Raw genomic sequence first — 21,786 nt, 5'->3', positions numbered from 1 at the left:
TTAGTTTATTCCCTTGAGAACAGAACACTAACGATCATAGAATAATCATACCAAGGGTCAAATGTTTTCAATGCAACAAATCCCTCACACAGTCTGTCTCATGACTGATTGATATCAGTTTACTAAGCAGTTGGGCTGATTGTCATCAATTACCGCAGGTAGCTATACAGAAACTCTTTAATTTTTTACAAATGTAGTACAGAAATGTTACACCCCAAAGTATATAAATTTACATAGCTGCCACTTTGAGAGTTAATTCTGTTGGCAAAACATTACAATTAAATTTAGAGATATAAAAATGGACATATTTTGGGCTTAAGCAATTACCGGCCAAGAATACTAAATTTTGGAAGGCTTTCAAGTTCATTAACATTCTTACTTTAGTAATATACTGCAATCACAGCGAACTGTAAACTGTGTAATAAAGGTTCATGATGCAAAGGTGCAGTCCATTCAACCTCCAGTTCTACTCTCCTTTGCCAGAGATATTCACACATTGTGCTCTTGCCAGAACACTTCTCTGAACCGTGGACAACACAGTGGTAACAGGCAGGTAAGGCTGCAGTTGTCTCATGAACATGATTAGGACAAGTTGCATGGCCTGCTATCTGCCCTGCACGTCGACACATCACACATCCATGTCTTCCATCCGGATTGTGACCCATTCGATTACCAACTCTTTCAACATTGGTAGGAATGAGATGTGCTGCCGTCAGACAAGTTGCTCTTGAGGGGCGTTGCTGTGATGAGAAATTACCGATCAGCTGTTTTGCTACTTGAGCGCGAAACATGAGCTGACGTCTGTATCTCCATCCACTTTGGCCGTATCCATGAACTGATGCCATGTTGTGGAAAGCGTTAATGAGTGCCTTGTTCAGCTCATGGTAAAACACAGCTCTATGCCACCATGGCGATGATCAATCTGGCATGTAGTAAGCCAGCTGTTGATAAGTCAAGTCAACACCTCTAAAGTACATTACGGGCAGATAGCAGTCCATGGAACTCGTCCTACACTACGGCAATGTTGGGGCATGTTATTGCAATTCATTCAAAAACGCCCATTCTTTTATCTTTATATTGACACATCAGTTGCTGTCTGTTCGGCCTACATACACTGACTGTCATACTCATAAATTCCACCACTTTTGTGTCTTTCCAGGCACACACTGTCATTGTGCTGTCTTGAAATACTGAGAAACAACCACATGGCCATTGCTCTTCGTCGTCATCATTGAAAGGTACAATGTGTGAGTCAGAATTCTCAGCATTTTTTATTTCATCGGGTAAACCTGATGTAGTCATCTTGCAGGTTCCCATGGTAGCAATATTATGCATGTACAGATGGTTGAACAACGGGGACAGAAGCTTAATAGGAGTCCATGATGACATAGTATCCTAACTTGTTGTAGGATCTTTGAAAACATAACCAGTAGGGGACTCACTGAGAGTATAAAAGAGATAGATTTGATAAGGACATATGCCTCTAAGGTTATGAATACTTCACATTTATTCTCTTTCAGTCCCAAAGATAAAGCTATAGATAGTGGTGCCCCTTCAGCAGTACTTGATGATTATGCACTAGGTATGTCATATGTGATGTAATTCAATAAGAATTCTTTGCTGCCAAAAACTTATTGATGAAATGTCTCTGTGCAGCTATTATTTGGTTGGGACATCCCTTTTGAAATTTGTTATTTAAGTAGTACTGATATTATGCATGTGCACTTGCAATCTAGATTTTCAGGAAATTTCCCATATTTCGTGCATGTCCTGGAAAACCAAAATTATGATTTTGTAGTATCCATTCTTAAACTTTGTGCGACAGAAAGCTGCTAATATTTGTTAAATTGATGTTGTAATAAAAAGAGGACCAAAAGTTGGCATGTGACGTTCCTACTTTATTGCGATCAATTCTGTACAAACCATGTTGTTGTTTGAAATATACATATGCAGTAAAATGGGAATTACATGTATCAGCACATTGAAATTTATATGCTAGCCTAAGTGTGATTGAAATACCACTCAAACACTGCACTGATCTAAGCTGACTGATGTTTTGGATGTCATTCACCGCGCTGTGCTTGTAGATGTCACTCACAGCTCTGTCCTTGTGTGTCATGGATGTCACTCAAAGCACTGTCCTTGTGTGTCATGGATGTCACTCGAAGCACTGTCCTTGTGTGTCATGGATGTCACTTAAAGTACTGTGCTTGTAGATGTCACTCACAGCTCTGTCCTTGTGTGTCATGGATGTCACTTAAAGCACTGTCTGTCCTTGTGTGTCATGGATGTCACTCAAAGCACTGTCTGTCCTTGTGTGTCATGGATGTCACTATAAACAGCTCTGTGCTTGTGTGCCATGGATGTTACTTAAAGCTCTGTCCTTGTGTGTCATGGATGTCACTATAAACAGCTCTGTCCTTGTGTGTCATGGATGTCACTATAAACAGCTCTGTGCTTGTGTGCCATGGATGTTACTTAAAGCTCTGTCCTTGTGTGTCATGGATGTCATTCGAAGCACTGTCCTTGTGTGTCATGGATGTCACTCAAAGCACTGTCTGTCCTTGTGTGTCATGGATGTCACTATAAACAGCTCTGTGCTTGTGTGCCATGGATGTTACTTAAAGCTCTGTCCTTGTGTGTCATGGATGTCATTCGAAGCACTGTCCTTGTGTGTCATGGATGTCACTCAAAGCACTGTCTGTCCTTGTGTGTCATGGATGTCACTAACAGCTCTGTCCTTGTGTGCCATGGATGTCACTCACAGCACAGTCTGTCCTTGTGTGTCATGGATGTCACTAAGAGCTCTGTGCTTGTGTGTCATGGATGTCACTAAGAGCTCTGTGCTTGTGTGTCATGGATGTCACTCAAATACTTGCCCTTGATTCATCCCATCCCTAATAACTACCCCAATATCTGCTCCTACTTCTTGATTTAATAAAAATCTTGAAAATGTCTTCTATATTGATTTGTTTTCTGGCATTAGAAAATTTCACAATATTAACTAAAACAAGCAGATCATAAACTGAATCTGAAATGGAATAAAGTCCTTAAAGACTAGTGAAAATTAGCGTTCACATGATCCTGCCATCAGCATCAAAATAAATCTGATTTCGACCTGACGAAAGCCATGAGGTGGTAATTTAAGCTAAGGATCTTTCTTAGCTTTCAGTGAACGAAGAGCTCTCCTTGCAGCAGCTGATTTTGCAATGCGGTAATTACGTCCAATCCCTCGATATGTTCCCTTGCCAGCCACTGTCACTACAACCCGTGTCTTGCCATCCATTGTCTTCTCAGGCAAACTAATTCAAGGGAAATAAAAAGGATTGAACTTTAAGAGACACTGCTACTGTGTTTATGTCATGGCCTTCCAAATAAAACATGACATGTCTGAATGTGGTCATCCATGAATGACATTCATATCTCTCATCAATTATCAAAATAGAGGGAAATGGGAAAAAAATTACAGTTGCACTCTTTACTCTTTGGAAAATAAATTAATCTGCCTCATCAAATCTTCACACATAACATCCATGCATGTAGTATAACAGACAGTGGGCAGCTTTTAAACATTTTTGACATCAAAGAGCTTTGGTACAATTTCATAATTATATTTTTCAACATTTATCTGGTTTTCCTGTTTCAGAATTTCTTTTTCAAAAGGAGGTAGGAGCTGACAACTATTTGACTGGAAGTTATTCTGGGTGATCTGTCTGAGGAGGAAATGTCAGGGAACATCAAACATGCCCTAAACAGACAGGTTTCCTCAATACCAAAGGTGAAATTCTATATTACAAAAGTACCATCAGCAAAACTATGTTCCCACTTTGATCAAAATCAATACATGTACTTGAGGATTATATATCATTATGTATGGTAAGTCTCATACGGCATATATCTGCACTATACAGGGAGCTTATTGTTCAGGTGTTGGTAGTTCTAGGTTTGTCATATCACAGGAGGACACCACCAGTGGCTGGTACACAAGATAAACCTCTCATATGCATGGGAAGTTTTACCTAATTGCTTAAATGAACATATTGCACCTTGTGTAAAGAATTTATGCAGAAATTTTCAAGTTTAATGATGATTGATGATTATACATGTAACTTACAGCGCTTGTCATTCGACTTTGGAGTTTAATTGTTCAACACGCACAGATTTCTTGTTTAGCGTCCAACACAAAGAATCACTTGACCAAAGTGCAACAATTTATCCAAAGTCACACTTAGATGTTTTCATTTTTGTCAAAGACTTGCTCAAATAAACACAGGGACATATCAAATGCCTTGTCTGGGAAAAAATCACTTTTCCGAAAGGTCAAAGTTCTGCTACAGTGCATTTACTTTTTTAACATTATGTATGATAAGAGAACAAGCAGCATTCAACTTATTCTTTGATGTTGTGTGTTTGACTAAAATAACTTGTACTTCACAGTCAAGAAAAATCCATGTGTACCAAACACTGAAACTCCAAAGTCAAATGACAAGCGCTGCAATTATCTTTTTCTGAACAATTATCAAATTCAACAGCAAAAATTCATGAATAATAACATTAAAACTGAAACCAGGGATAAACAGCACAGATGACACTGAACTCCAATTTGAACAGAGTTCATATACACCCATGTGTGGCATATACTGATGACCTATACTGACTTGAAAACATTTTCCTGAAAAGAGTATTACAATTTGTATATGAGACTTCTTCAAAGGCCACAAATTTTACAATGAGACAATTAACAAGTAGGAATTTTATCTTACCCAAATCTAGCTGTCTCTGGCTCCATCTCCAGTAATTCTCTCACTGGTGATATTGGCACTTTTGCTGAGTACTTCTCTGTAATCATAAAGAATGAGAAGATGTGGTGATAAATATCAATATCAATACAAGACAAGAAATATCAGCTGTTTCAGTGATAAGAAAGAAATGCAAAGAGGACAAGTTCTGCATGGCAATATGCACCTTTTTTTCAAAGAGAGGTTATAAGGAATTCAAAATAAAGTCTAAAGTTGATACAACAACGGTTGTCTTCTTACTCTTGCCGTGGGTACAATCTCTGTTGCTAAGCATATTGAGGATCCTTCTAAAATGATTGCAATTTCTATCACCAAATAACACGTGTATCAAATCTAAAATCACTTCACTTCAATTCAATTCATGGTTACAGTTTCTATCACCAAATTATATCAAATCTGAAATCACTTCACTTCTATGCATATGTATGACCAAACCAGTAAATGATCTAGTTGGCATGATACTACAAAATTTTAACACTTCTCAAAATTCATTGGTTTAATTCAAACTATTCAGTATATAAAATTAACGTAAGTTGAGTGGTCTTAGACTGACTATATTTCCATGTTTTGCCATGTTGAAGGTCTTTACAGCTTACCCAAATTATATATATATAATATATATATATATATATATATATATATATATATATATATATATATATATATATATATATATATATATATATATATATATATATATATATATATATCTGCAGATATAATAAACTATTTGAACCAGCAGATTGGTACGTGTGTAATACCCTATAACGAATATATCATAACCATGCCACCGACAACACTGGGACAACCTGAAAATCCACATTCGAACTTATATATATATATATATATATATATATATATATATATATATATATATATATATATATATATAATATATATATATATATATATATATATATATATATATATATATATATATATATATATATATACATATATATACACATATATATATATATATAATATATACATACATACATACATATATATACACACATATATATATACACACACACACACATATATATATATATATATATATATATATATATATATATATATATATATATATATATATATATATATATATATATATATATATATATATATATATATATATATATATATATATATAAAATCCTAAATTTGTCCACTATGCTAAGAACTAGTTGGTCTACATTTGTTTCAGAGACAATGCATTTTCTTGGGATATTTTCTCTTCGATTAGTGCAGTAGCTACGCAAGTAAGACACAATTGGCTTGAGTTTATGAGTTTAAGGTAGGTCATCCTCTTCCAAATAATTCTCAAAACCATTTCATTGTGGGAATTATAAGCAACCTTTGACATTCATAATCAAGAGTTCTCTCACATTGTCATTGAACATCTACTAAATCATGTTGCTCAGTCTGAGTTTACCAAGCTGAGCTTTCTGGTAAACCCTATGTTTGTCCAGTCCTTTCTTGAAGGATTTTGTTCAGAAGTCATCCCCTAGTGTTCAAAAAGGGTGCATACTGAAATGACAAAGCATGCACACCAAACCATCTTTATGATTATGTACACGCAGAAAGAAGGGATACAAGATTAAATGGAAAAGCGGAAGTTTATCTCCATCATCTGCGATAGCTTTACAAATGTTTCCATTACAGTACTGAAAATTGGGTTCTACATGGCAACATAATCAGACTCTGATGGTGTTGCCATGTATTACACAACTGTTTCAGTAACTCTTCTTGTTGCTTGCACCATAATAAATGTTCAAGATAAACAGTAATTTATTTGACTTTGTTTGTTGATACAAATAAAGTCAAGATGTTTATCAGTATTCAGCAAAACATGGATATGAAAGGCTTTGGGCTCAATTTTAATCCAAACATACTATTATTCCAAAGGACTGACAGTTATCATGAAGGACCTGGACTTTGTCAACCACACTTGGTCCTTCTGACTTGAAGATATTTCCTCAATTTTGGTCACTGCTCATACTATTGTCACTGTATATTGCACAGTGTTTGACATCTGATTGCTTCTGCTTGTTTTTTATCTTCAATATTCACTACTCAACTCTAATCAATATTTCAATGTTACAGTGTTTCTTCTCCATGAATCATTTCATGTACTTAAAATGTTTGTAATGTCAGCTTCTAAGAATTAGTTGCTTGTTGAAACCTTACATGTACAAGATACCTGATTAACTGATGCATCATAAATTCATTTACCTCAATTTTCCATATCTGCTATGGTACAGTACAGTTGTCTGGATGGATTTCATGAAAAACATAACAATCATACTGTATCCCTTCAGGCAATGGGCAAGCATTACATTTTAAGTACTAATACGATTTTCAAAAAACAACTCATTGATGAAAAAATTTGAAATTTGTAAAACTGAAGGTTAAAATATTATGGAAATAAAAGAATGAAATACAAGAACTAAAATGCTGCCACCTTTCTCTTGATATTAAGAAGTTGAAGCAAGTTTAAGGATGAGCCCACACTGAAAAACCAATTAATTGTGGTTGACAATAGGAATTTGATACTGGAATGATATATTCCGACAGTTCACAGACCTGTTCCTTTGACCTGGAATGCACAAGACAGTAAAATATACATGCTGACATCTAAATATTGCTAATAGGCTTGTGTTAGTAAAGAAGCTCAGATGCCATGGTACATTTGTAACATAGACAAAAGCATACATGTATGCCATGGTAAGATGGACAAAACCAGATCAAACAGTACCTTTACAGCCATCCTAAACAGAAAGCTCAGAAGTTACTGATGTTTGTACAAAAAATTATATTCCATTTCACATCCTGTGGATTAGATTTGAAACATGGGCAGATGACACCAGAGACTTGTAGCTAAATTATAAGTGCAACTACATGTAGGATACTTTGAAGAGGAATAAAGTTTCTGTAGAAAGGTTGATAAAGTAGTCTTCCTCAGGTCCATGGTGAAAATCATTGTTCAACACATTTTCAATGTTTATGAAATTGACTGATGTAGTGACATTGACACAATGGATCTTGGCTATTGATTCCTGGATGTCCAATTACTGTGATCTCACTGCCACTATACGATACACTGGCTGTTCAAATTTGCCAGTGTGTCCTTTGAGATGTCCTTTGGTATCACTCCATTTTTTTTTCATTTTCCATTCCAGGAAAAAGTAGTAACAAGTTTGTAGATTTCAACTTCAGTGACATATTACGAATACTCCGTCTTTGATGAAAGATTGCTAGTTATCATGTCACCATTGATTTCCGGTACATTGTCCCTGTCACTAACTAGCTCATTTGCAAGTGAACAAAGTTTTAGTAAATATGGAGTTTTTGTGAAATGGAATGAGTCATTATAGTGGGGTACATTTTACAAGACTTACAAACAAGTCACATAAAGCCCAAATAGGTGCGACAGTTGGACAAAGCTGACAGACTTTTTGACTTGAAACAAAACAATACTATTAATTTATTTCATTAATCATAACAAACATGGAAGCATCATGTCTTCCATATACTATTTTATTTAGCATAGATGGATCTGTATGGATGTAAGGGGTTAAGGAAAGGAGTGGGGAATAAATATATTCTGCTGCTGCAGTAGAATGCTTAGGATGACTGGAGATATGGCAGTTCAAAATCACCCCTCATATTCTGAATGTACTCATTTATTGGTAAGCTTGTTGATGAAAATCTGACATGGAAACAGCACTGTGACAAGATTTTTAAAAATACCGCAATTATACAGTGTCGCTCAAATTTGATCAGAATTGGTATATACCAGTATGGGTACCAAAGAGCAACAGTAAATGTTGTTTCTATCTGTTCAGTGCAGGAAAATTCTACGTTGATGTTATGACAATGATTTCTGCACAGTACAACCAGAAAAACAAGAAATATTTAAACCAGAAAAGCAAGAATGACAAAAGTAATTAAGGTCTGAAACTTTAGGTACTGGAGAACTTTAGCAACATGCATAGCATAGCCCCCCTTAGTTTGACCATAGACGGTCTTCCTCCCCTCTACTGACGGTCTTCCTCCCCTCTACTGTCTATGGTTTGAGCAGGTCTGTTAATATGTAACAGTTCATAAACAATGACAGGAAATGACTCAAGTCAGGGGAGTAAGCCTGTTTCAAGCCTGTTTCAGAATTTCGCTTTTTCTTACCTCATTTGCACATTTTTGACACTGATGTGTTCATTTGAACAAATTCACATCTCAACCCCTACATCTACCGGTACACCAAATACTGAGACGGTAGCTTTGGCGGTATGGAGCCTTTGTGTGTGACGGACATACATCCGCACATACCCACAAATATACAACATAGACGCCACTTAGACTCATCATTAGCTCTTTTTGGTATTTATATATAAAACCAAATATGAGCTAAAAAGGAAATAGTAATATTGCTTTCCTTCGGAGAATAAGACATGTTTTACCTATGAATACAAGAAAACTTTTTCATAATAGGTACATTTTACCACACTTGGATTACGGTTATCATTAATGGGAAGCATCATGTTTATAAAAGGGTTGTACAAAATTCAAGAGCGTGCTATCAGAGTGATGCAAGGTGTAATGCTTCGTAAATAATATCACTACCACAGTACCAGACAGAATGATTTATAAGAATAGTTTTCTGGTTTTTAAGTGTTTAAATAATCTTGTGCCACAATATATGAAATTTTTTTTTTACTGAAATTGATCAGGGAAGAGTTACAAGATCTAAGGTGGTTCTTGTCACAAATAAGGATTTTTACCACAGAGGATTTACTGTAAATAGTGCCAAACAGAGGAATAATGTTAATTTAAATACAAGATATAGTAACTCATTGAGTAGTTTTAAAACTTGTTACCTTAAAGCTGATTGGGAACAATTTAATGTTTTGAATTTTATTATCTTGTCTATTTGTTGTTGTCGTTCAATGTGTACGTTCATTTGTCTTTTGTGTACTGGTTTATTCCACTGTTTTTGTTTGCATTGTATTGTGCTACCTTGGATTGTCATTTTTCACTTAGTTCTGCTTTGTATCAGTATGTATAGTCATTTGAGGGCCCTGGCAAGCTAAGCATCTTTACCAAAGCTTACCAGGCTACCCATGTTAAATAAGGTATAATAAAATAAATAATAAAATAAAAAAATACCGCAATTATACGGTGTCGCTCAAATTTGATCTGAATTGGTATATACCAGTATGGGTTACCAATGATCAACAATAAATGTTGTTTCTATCTGTTCAGTGGAGGAAAATTCTATTTTGATGTTATGACAATGATTTCTGCACAGTACAACCAGAAAAACAACAAGAAATATTTAAACCAGAAAAACAAGAATGACAAAAGTAATTAAGGTCTGAAACTTTAGGTACTGGAGGTCAACTTTAGCAACATGCATAGCAGAAACAAGCCCCTCTTAGTTTGAGTATAGACAGTCTTCCCCCCTCTACTGTCTATGGTTTCATCAGGTCTGTTAATATGTAACAGTTCATAAACAATGACAGGAAATGATTCAAGATCAGTGGAGTTGGCCTGTTTCTTACTGGCCTGCACATTTGCAGGATTTCACTTTTTCTTACCTCATTTGCACATTTTTGACACTGATGTGTTCATTTGAACAAATTCACATCTCAACCCCTGCATCTACCTGTACGCCAAATACTGAGATGGTAGCTCTGGCGGTATGGGAGCCTTTGTGTGTGACGGACATACATCCGCACATACATACCCACAAATATCAGACATACTAGACGCCACCGATCATCATATAAGCTATTTTTGGTATTTATATACAAAACCAAATATGAGCTAATAATATAAAAACATACTGAACATAAGGTAGAAGTCACCTCAGGAAAAGAAATTTGGGCATTTTACAGGGCTCGAAATTAGCGGTGGTCTTGCGTCAAATGACCACTATTTTGACACGCTTGACCTCCAAATTCTGTAACTGGTTTTTGACCACCATGCAAAAAAAATTAGTATTTCAGCGCTTGCCGGTTTGTCTGATGGCATGGCGAGGGGCACCGTTTCATCAATACAACATTGCAATTGGCCTTGAAGAAATTGATACACAATGTTTCGTTCCTTTTTGTGGCGCAGGGCCTTCATGGGTGCCAATAAACTAAATTTCATTTTGCAACATTTATGCAAATATTTCTTGCAACGGAAAAAAATTCAAATCCTTCTACTTATCATTACAAAACATTAGACAACACAGCGATCACTTTGGAACTCTTGCAAGTAACAAAATACAATTGCAAGATAGACAACATGAACGAATTGTGCCACCTGTTTGCATGTTATTTGGGTTCAAATAAAGCACGAGTCAGTAGTGAGAAGTTGTTGGCAAAATCAGTTTTTTTTTATCCAACATCGGTATAATTTTTTTTTATCTACTGTACAGACATGTATTTTTTGGGTACAGCCATGTTCAGAGACTCCCACCATAACATTGACCTCTCTTTTCATGAATACAAAAAGCCTGATAATATGATTCAGTTCAAAAAAAAATATTGACTACCAGTTTCCTTAAAATCACCACCAAATTTAAAATGTGGTGGTCAAAATGACTGCCAGGATAAAATGTAATTTCGAGCCCTGATTTTAATTTTATCAATTCTCTTCTGACCTACCACTTGTGGAGGCTCATTTGAAAGCTCTTGGTGTAAGAAGTTTTCACCATCTTAGTTTTTCAAAAAATTGAAAATTTTATTTTACCCCATAGAGTTAACACAGGGACTGCTGCCATTTTGAATTTCAAGTATTGGGAAATCTTAGGTAATTTGTCTCTCTAGTACCAAAGTTTGCACATTGACCCCTGATTTTTATTCTTGATTTGGTAAGAGAATTGTCGAAAGTTTCATTGAGGAAAGTTTGAGCAAAAGTTAAGTCTTTCACTCTAAAGATGCATATTACCATAAGACTGTTCCCCATATCTCACAACAGGAATGCACTTTGTAAAAACATACCAGATATCATACATATCCTAATTTAACTTGGACAGTCTTTTCCACAAGTTCCTGGAACTTGGCTGTGGCAGGTCAACATTCATGTCATGATATACATTTGTTGAGCAACATAAAGACTTCATGATCACAGAAATAACTCTTTTACTACAGACTAAGTATATTCAAAGGCTTGACAAAAAGCAGAAGATGGTCAAAGTCCCATGTGACCTCATTAATACCGCATGACAGACTCTAGCTTGTCACTCATAAACAGTAAAGTAACCAGTATTGTGTTACTAGCAACCTAGATCAGATTAGCATGTGAATTTCCTGCCCTCCCGGACACCTGGTACCACCACGTATTTCTTACATACGTGCTTCATGTTGGTCCTTTCTGAAATTGTCATTTTTGTGTTTATGTGACCTGGTTATTTTATTACCTTGAATGAGTTAGACTATTTTGTTTTGACATCATATTTCTATAAGCTTTCTATAAAGCCTGTCTAGAATCCTTTGTCTGTACAGAAGTTAATTAATGATTGACCTAACATTTTGTGATGTTGAGATACAATGTTGCACGAAAAGTTGTGGTCTGCCGATGTTTACAATATTGCAATATTATGAAACATTTCACTTGCAAGCAGTGTTTGCGCATGTGTTCTATTTTAGTCTTACACATTCAGCCATGCAGCGCAGGCCGAATGCATTGTTGTCAAGGTGATTAGGATGACATTTTTTCAATGAATACGTATTAGATTACACAGACATCAATTTCTTTTTTGTGTATTCAGAATAATTTTGCGTCAAATACCCAGGATTTTGCATTAATTGAACCTCTGATGAGTGCAGTCATTTGAAAACTTACAAGCAAATGAGACTTCTTAACATATCTAATGACATGAATGCACGCATTTACAAACCTAGTAGAAACCATGAAATTGTATCAACAGTCATCCAGCAATTGCCATCCATACTTAATTTCACTTTCAATTCGTTAAATCACAATGAAAGATTATTGGCAGTGATTCATTATCCAATAATCAGAGTCAGACTATTGTAATTGAATTGTCTATGCCTTCTGCAATATAATGGTATTTGCCAGTTGAAATATGTATTACTACTAGTGATCTTAGTGTATAGAACAAAAATATGGCTTTGGACTCTCCTTGGAGAAAGATACCGTAAGTATGCATTGTTAGAATTCCTGATCACAGACAATGTGGAGGAAACGTCAAATTTAAAGAAAACATCTATCAGCAATGTACAGAATATCTTACAGCAACAATGGGAAGCAGCTTATATGCACACTTATTTCTATATAGTGCAAAAGGACAAAGCAGAATTTGTCCCAAAATATAATTAAACAAGAAGCCTTCAGTGATAAAGACTTTTATTAATAATTAAATGGGCTTGCATGAGGCTATTGCAAGAGATGTCAACAACAGTTTGCTGGCTTTGTGTATCGACAGTACTTACAAAGTTGGAAAGCAGTGCAGCATAGGATTAAAATTGGTGGACAGAAAAAAAATTGATGGAAGCCTATACACAATACACATGCTATTTTAGAAATTACAAAATGTCACATTTTTTTAGACAGAATACTGTCAAGTTCATATTTGTCTGCGGTTGTGCAATGACCTTTCAGATTTATTCTCCCCATTAAAAAAGCGCAAGAGAATGTGAATGTTGTTGTTTTATTGGGGGGGGGAGGGGAGGGGGAAGTGTGAATACTACAACTCAATTTTTGTGAAGCTCATTACCATGATTTGTGAATTCAGAACTAGAAATTCCAACGAGATGAGACTGCCATATTCAGTGATAAGGTAGCTACACACACTCTTTGCTGCAATGCTATTGCGTAAAGATGAATAAGAGTCCACCACATCCTACAGTGATGTCCACTACCACCAGCTATGTTGTACATGTAACAAACACGTTTGTTCTGAAGTTTCATCTGTAAATTGCCATTTGATCTGCCTCATGAACTGCTTTGTCAACATAACTTTATTCAAAATGGCAATAATATACTGCCAGGTAGAGACTGCATTTAATGATCACTATACTGGTGTATTTGCAGATTCAAGGGTCTAATTATACACGGTGAAATTTACACAAAAATACTGTCAAGGACAGTGTGACTGCATTTAATGATCACTATACTGGTGTATTTGCAGATCCAAGGGTCTAATTATACATGGTGAAATTCACACAAAAATACTGTCAAGGACAGTGTGCTCATATTTGGTTTGAATTGGTCCATTCAAGAAATATTTAAACCAGAAAAACAAAAATGACAAAAGTAAATAAGGTCTGAAACTTTAGGTACTGGAGGTCAACTTTAGCAACATGCATAGCAGAGGAATGTTTCAACACAGTCCCTCTTAATTTTGAACGCAAAAACAGTGAGCACAAGCCATATAACATCAGAATAACACAATTTTTTTTTCATAGAAAGGTGCATTGTCTGTACAACAGAGACAACTCCAAAATGACCTCTTCAATTTGTCAATGATGATCTGACCAAAAGATCACACTTTTTGAGCAATCTGGCCACTGAAGAATTTAGATTTATTGGAGTTCTGTTTTAGAAAAGAACTCTTGATGTCTGCATAGTGAGTAGGAACTAATGCCATTGGTGCCTATTTACACCTAATACATGCCTTTTAGATGACATGATGAAAACCTAAAATTGGTAAGGTTGATATTAATGCGGATTTTTAGATGTTTGATCAATGATGTTAGTTTATATTTAAAGTAATTTCTAAGCACTGTGTGTGACCGGCTAGGTGATGCCATCACAGTTCTTGTTGACTACAAAGAAAAATAGCGTCAATGACACTATAGCTCCCATCCTGGACTATTTAGTGTTTGTTCTCTGGTCAGATATTTGAACATGTGTGAAAGGGATAAAGTGCATGAAGTGAAAATACTTAAATGTAGTGTACTGGAGACAGTGAAATATGTTTAATGTATTTATTCAGAACATAAAATGGAAAAATACAGAATTAGAAATATCGAATACTGTGATACAACCATTAACTAAACAAGTCATTGACAATGACAGTCCCCACTTGTAATAGGAGTATTAGTCTTGATGGGGCAGGGAAATGTGGTCATTAAGAAGTATCACTGGAGTGTATATGTTGAGATCTATGGGCAAATAGGTCTATGTCGTTGTTCCCAATTTGAAACACATGAGGCATGTCTAAGTTATGGTTCTAAATCGGGAAAAAAGATCAGACCTCTAGCAGTATTGGACAGCCAAGAAATACATATGCGCATAATAAATGAGGTACAAGATGTGACATCTTAAGGTCTAATATCCTATCAAAATTGGAGGGTATAGAACTTGTGGTTATTGAGATATGCATATATATGTATAATCAAGGTCAAAGGTCATTGAGGTTACATGACATTTTGAAAAAAAAATTATATTGCTAATTAATCCCCATATGCCAAAAAATCAGACCTCTAGCTCTATTCACTTGCCCAGAACTAGATGTGTGCAAAATCAATGAGGTAAAGCGTATGTTGTCATAAGGTCTCCCATCCTACTAAATACAAAGGACATAGCACTTGTGATTACTTATTTATTGACATAAACATATATTTTAGGTAAAAGGTCATCAAGGTCACATGACATTTAGTCAAAAAAATTCTCTCCTATAGTTATCCCTTTATACCAAAAATCAGACATCCAGCTCTATTGGCTTGCTCAGAATGAGATATGTGCATAATTAATGAGCTACAATATGTGGCATCATAAGGTGTCCAATCATACCAGATATGAAGGGTGTAGCACTTGTGGTTACTGAGTTATGGACAAATATGTATATTTGAGGTCAAAGGTCACCGAGGTCACATTACATTTTGTCAAAAAAAATTCTCTCCTATAGTTATCCCTATATATCAAAAATCAGACCTCTGGCTCTATTGGCTTGCTCAAAATTAGATATGCACATAATTAATGAGGTACAATATGTGGCATCATAAGGTGTCCCATCATACCATACATGAAGGGTGTAGCACTTGTGGTTACTGATGGACAAATATGTATATTTGAGGTCAAAGGTCACCGAAGTCATGTCACATTTTGTCAAAAAAATTGTATTGCTAGGTTATCCCTATATACCAAATAAAGTTATCAAAACAAACATGGGCCTAAAAAATACAGACAGACTGACATTCACAGACTGGCACAGAGTGATGACATTGACCCCAAGTGTGCCTAAGGCCCACGGAGAGTGATAAAGATATAACAAAAAGCTGAATGTAATGATAAAATAGTTAAGTATAGCCTACAGACACTGAGGGTGAATATGTTACAGCAATTTGATTAGTTTCTTTTCGTTTTCTAATTCTGTGATAATTTTTAAGACAATCAAACTGCAAGGCAGTTTAATATGTATTGACATACATGTTATCTTTTACAAGCACACGCAAACTGTTCTTGATTTTTCATTTACAATATTTGACATAGACTGAAATACATAACATGCAATCAATATTTACATTTTGCCATGCACCAGATACATGGAGAGATTTCAACATGCAATCATTAACTCAGAAACCCTATAGGGAAAAGTAAACATTGTTTTCTTCCAGAACAGCTGGTACATCCACATCTGGAGCAACTTACAAACTTAACCAATTACACAAGGATGATGACACAAGAGATAAAGTTAAACTGTGGTGAACTTGACTATTCCTTTCAAATCCTTACCTAACTTGATTGACATCTTAAACTAAAATACACTGCATGTTTAATGGCACACAAAATACATCAGGGGTGTACCATTTGATAAAAGGGGGTTGTCTGGAAGATTGATGAGGAACATCTTTTTTATCCGATACACTGTACATTCTTTTTTTCCCACTATCTCACCTTTTCTTTTTGACAAACCTTCTGTGGCTGATTTTTTTATTGACATTTGTTTGGATTTTTTTCAAAATCTGCCAGGACCCCCCCCCCCTCCATCACTCTTTAACATTGAAAAAAACTTTGAATATATTTGTTGGAAACCAAACCTGCTGAAATCACCTCAGCTATGTTTTCTCATTATTTTTACCGCATTTCAACACCAAATACAGTTTACCATTTCAAATGCTTACTGAATCACAACATTATCTTAAACATAGGGCCAATGTCCCTGAAGCTACTATAGACATGGATACAAAATTAAGTATTTCCTGACTCTATGAAATCATCTCACTAAGGTCATCCTGGGACCTGTTAACAAAATATTAAAGCTGTCTGACCAGCGGTTTTGAAAAAAACAAGCGACCCAATAGTCGACAGAGCTCTGCTGTGTTATGTAGAGAGCAACTTTTTGTGACATATGTATTGATGAAGATGGTTGAGATCTTTGATAGCTCATTTCAGGATGGCCTGACCTAAAATGGCAAAATTAGCTGCAAAAATACAAAATTGATGATTTCATCATAATTATGTATAAAAATGTATACCAAATATCAAAGCTATCACATGAGTAACTTTTGAGAAACAAATATTTTGACCAAAAACGGCAAAAATTGACCCAAAAATACAAAAATTGAAGATTTCATCAAATTTCACAACATCACACTTGGAGAACCCCCAGGAACCTGTATACCAAATATCAAAGGCATCAGACAAGTAGTTTTTGAGAAACACATTTTTTGACCAAAAATGTCAAAAATTGCACAAAAAATACAAAATTGCAGATTTCATCATATATTCTATATATCATATTTAGTTTATCTGTAGGAACCTGTATACCAAATATCAAAGCTGTCAGACGAGCGGTTTTGATAAATAAATTTTTGACCAAAAATGACAAAAAAAATTCTTAAAAATACAGATTTGCATATTTCATCACAATTTGAACAAATCCAAATTGGGTTATCCCTAGGGACCTGTATACCAAATATCAAAGCTGTCAGACGAGCGGTTTTGATGAAATAAATTTTTGACCAAAAATGACAAAAAAATTCCTTAAAAATACAGATTTGCATATTTCATCACAATTTGAACAAATCCAAGTTGGGTTATCCATAGGGACCTGTATACCAAATATCAAAGCTGTCTGACCAGCGGTTATGAAGAAGGAGATTTTTTACCAAAAACGCCTTTTTTGGCACTAATTTGTATATTTTCAACAATATCAAAAATAAAAAAAAGCACAATTATTTCAGGTCAGCCAAAAGTACTTACATGCTAATTTTTCATGTAATCTGCTCAGTGGTTATTGAGATTTTCAATTTTGACTGTTTTTACATTTTTTCACTTAATTTGCATATTTTTGGCAATGACAACTTCATTTGAACAAAATCTCATCTACAGCCCATCATCCATGTACACACCAAATATCAGGATGAAATGTGCAGCGGTTTTGGAGTTTTTGATGTTGACGGACAGACATACAGACATACAGACATACAGACATACAGACGTACAGACATACAGACATACAGACATACATACATACAGACATTTCCCTAGCCTATAAGAATAGCTTCCATTGCCATATATACATATGGCTATGGGAGCTACAAAGAAAAACTGATCTCTATGGAATATTGAAACTGCACGTAAACTATGTGTTGATGAACACTTTTGATTGTGAGCAGAATAATGAGGCTACACCGAAACAATAATTATATTGCATGTTAAATACAAAACAAATGTTTTAATCAAAAAATATCATCGCTATAGCAACATTGTGAGCAGTAGTTAAGGAAGTCACCAAAAAATGCATGGCAAAAGTGGAAGTTGTAAAAGATCAGGAACACAAACCATTGCAATTTGCGTCATATCTATTTGGTTAGTTAAAGCCTAACTTTACAGCACTTAACAAAATCGCATTTACTGGCTCCTAATTTATATTTGGAGTCAAAGTCAGAAAGCAGGAATGGTCCACATGTTTGATAATGAGTCTGAATGACACTAGTGTTGTGTGAAAGACACAGCTTACCTATATGAGGTTTCATCATAGAATAGTAGACTCTCCAGACGGCGTCCAGTGACATACCACTGTCTAGATATATGGCACCAGCGACAGATTCAAAGATATCACCAAGTGCCTTAGGAACCTCAATGTCTTCTCTTTCTTCACCCTCCTCTTCTTCATCCTCATCATCTGAGAAATTACAGTTCAGCTTAAAAGAGTATAGAAGGAATGTTAGACATATTGTTCAACTTCAGTCAAGTACTCATTATGGACATGATACAAACAGAATGTAGTGTCATTGCGAGATTTCAGACAAACAGCATGTAGTGTCAATGACAGTTTTCAGACAAACAGCATGTTATGCCATGGAGTTTATCATAGGCATTCTATAGCATTGCCATGGAGCAAGGAGCATGAAAAAAGTACACATTTAAACATCAAAGTTGTCCATATTGTTCTTTGTAAGTACCTTGAAAAATACATCACTCATACCCTTGATTGGAGGAAAGTAATACTCTGTCACCTGTCAGTCTGGTTGTATTCTCCTACCTGTGAGTCTGGTCATAACCTTTGACCTGTCAGTCTGGTACACCTGTCAACTGAACCTGCTCGTACCTTTTCTCCGTCTGTCTTATAATAATCTGTCAGCGAAGTATTGCTACACATAAACGGATGAGGATTAGTCTCTTACCTGGGAGTCTATCCCTTGAGTTTCTTCTGTGGCATGTTGAAACTTGACAAAATTGTCAATGACATGGAACAGTTCTGGTGCTATGGCTTTGAAGTATTTGTGATAGTCATACTTAACAGCCAGAGAAGCAAAGATGGTATTGTTGACTAGGGCTGATCTCAAGTCTGTAAGTGCACCAGGAGAATGATGCTTGTGATGGTCATATAGATGCTTTGTTATGAGGTAGTCCAGAATGGCATCTCCCAAAAACTCAAGCCTTGTGAGAACAAGAGAGAGACAGAGTTGTAATCATGCTCCAAGTATTAAAAAGTCACTGTTTAGATTTTTAGTAAACTTGCCTTTAATTGTAAACTGTACAATGTCATATTCTTTAATTGGCAAAATATTGTTTCATTTGCAGTGCAGGACTACCAAATATCAAGATTATCATAATTTTTTTTCAAAATCAACATTTTGGCTAATGTGCAGCGCTGAATAAGCTCTAATCCAATTGGGTAGCTGAATCTTACCAATATAATTAAAACAATACACATAGACTCCCTAAGTCACTGTGAATAGTGACAATGGACCAATCAGAAAAACAGCTTATTCAATGCTTCACATCAGCAGCAACATTTCAATTAGTATTAAGTAGACAAGAAAGATGATGAGAAAAATTGGTGTTCTTGAACTGCTTTTTGAGATAGGTTGAATGGTAATATATCCCCTTTTATTTCACCAAGCTAATCTTGTATTATTATGACTTTCAGCCTCCAGAAGAAGAGAGCTGATGAAGTTTGAAGCACTGTAATTTCTTTTCAATTTTGATATAGCCCTGTACAGATGAATTCACATAAACATTATAAACACTAATTTGTAGACTATTTACATCTATATATTTTACTGTTAAATTGATTGTGTTTATCATTTTGGCTTGTATGTTGAAGTCCATATTGCTACTTCTGCTGAAGCCTGTGGGTGTGACTTGCTCCTAATGGTCTTTTTATGGAAATAAAATGTCGAAAAATCACATGATGAGAAACTGCTAAATCTGCACTGATTACAGTATGAATAACTGCTAAATCTGTGCTGTTTACTGATTTCAGTAATCAAAGAAGTAATCTGGCAATTTCACTTTGAAATGTATTCAGAAAGTGGTTCAGTTTTCATACTGGTTTTTACAATATAGCTTTCTTTACTGAAAAGTGGACAGTAACAGAAAATGACAATATGACATCAGCATTTTCTGACCCTGCTTCATGCCATTCAAATGGAATTGGCTGCCAATGTGTGATCTACATTATTTATTGAATTTCAATTTCGTGCCATAGATACTACAATTGAATATACTAACAATTAAATTAAACTTTGGTGCAGGAAGGCTTGAATCAAATGTCCATGGATTTACATCCAAACAAGAATTGAAAACCACTTCATTAACTTGCTTTGCAGGGCACTACATAAAACACCCAACAATCACATCTTTCCATGCAATTTTATGATTTTGGTGTCTGCTGCCCCCAGTGTTCAAACAGAACATTTATATTGCCTATAAAGCTGATTTCCATAATCTTGGACAACAAACACATAGGACAATCCAGGTACTTTGGCATATATGTTACAAATTATGCAAAACAAATTTAGACAACAACCAAAAATTCACAAACACAGCTAATGGGTATAGAACAGTGGACAAAAACCAGTACAACAAAAAATACCGCAATTATACGGTGTCGCTCAAATTTGATCAGAATTGGTATATACCAGTATGGGTTACCAATGATCAACAATAAATGTTGTTTCTATCTGTTCAGTGGAGGAAAATTCTACGTTGATGTTATGGCAATGATTTCTGCACAGTACAACCAGAAAAACAACAAGAAATATTTAAACCATAAAAACAAGAATGACGAAAGTAATTAAGGTCTAACTTTAGGTACTGGAGGTCAACTTTAGCAACATGCATAGCAGAAACAAGCCCCTCTTAGTTTAGTATAAACGGTCTTCCCCATCTACTGTCTATGGTTGCAGCTGGTCTGTTAATATGTAACAGTTCATAAACAATGACAGGAAATGAGTCAAGATCAGTGGAGTTTGCCTGTTTCTCACTGGCAGGTATGCCTCCTGCACATTTGCAGGATTTCACTTTTTCTTACCTCATTTGCACATTTTTGACACTTATGTGTTCATTTGAACAAATTCACATCTCAACCCCTGCATCTACCTGTACACCAAATACTGAGATGGTAGCTTTGGCGGTATGGGAGCCTTTGTGTGTGACGGACATACATCCGCACATACCCTCAAATATACAGACATACAGACATGCAAATCAGATGCAAATGAACTGATTCAGCTTATACGATAATCTCACAATTGGTACACCAAATGTGAGCTAAAAAATGTAAACGTATAAT

The 21,786-nt window shown here is 35.3% G+C and overlaps 1 protein-coding gene across 2 annotated transcripts in view; it reads right to left on the bottom strand.

Annotated features, from left to right (window-relative positions):
* Positions 1-2,594: 2,594 nt before the first annotated feature.
* Positions 2,595-21,786, bottom strand: part of LOC139148910 (endoribonuclease Dicer-like) — a 40,094-nt gene continuing 20,902 nt past the window's right edge. Inside the window, exons 11-14 of one of the 2 annotated variants that reach the window (XM_070720361.1) lie at positions 19,391-19,646; positions 18,724-18,907; positions 4,764-4,839; positions 2,595-3,302 (exon numbers count right to left, since the gene is read on the bottom strand). In XM_070720361.1, coding sequence (XP_070576462.1) covers positions 3,149-3,302; positions 4,764-4,839; positions 18,724-18,907; positions 19,391-19,646 — 670 coding nt within the window. In that variant the 3' untranslated portion in view covers positions 2,595-3,148. The remainder of the gene's footprint in view (positions 3,303-4,763; positions 4,840-18,723; positions 18,908-19,390; positions 19,647-21,786) is intronic. The other variant, XM_070720362.1, reaches the window with a different exon arrangement.

This window comes from Ptychodera flava, chromosome 14 (assembly GCF_041260155.1).
Source record: "Ptychodera flava strain L36383 chromosome 14, AS_Pfla_20210202, whole genome shotgun sequence".
Taxonomy (NCBI): Eukaryota; Metazoa; Hemichordata; class Enteropneusta; family Ptychoderidae; genus Ptychodera; species Ptychodera flava.
This window is presented reverse-complemented; position numbering and strand designations above follow the sequence as displayed.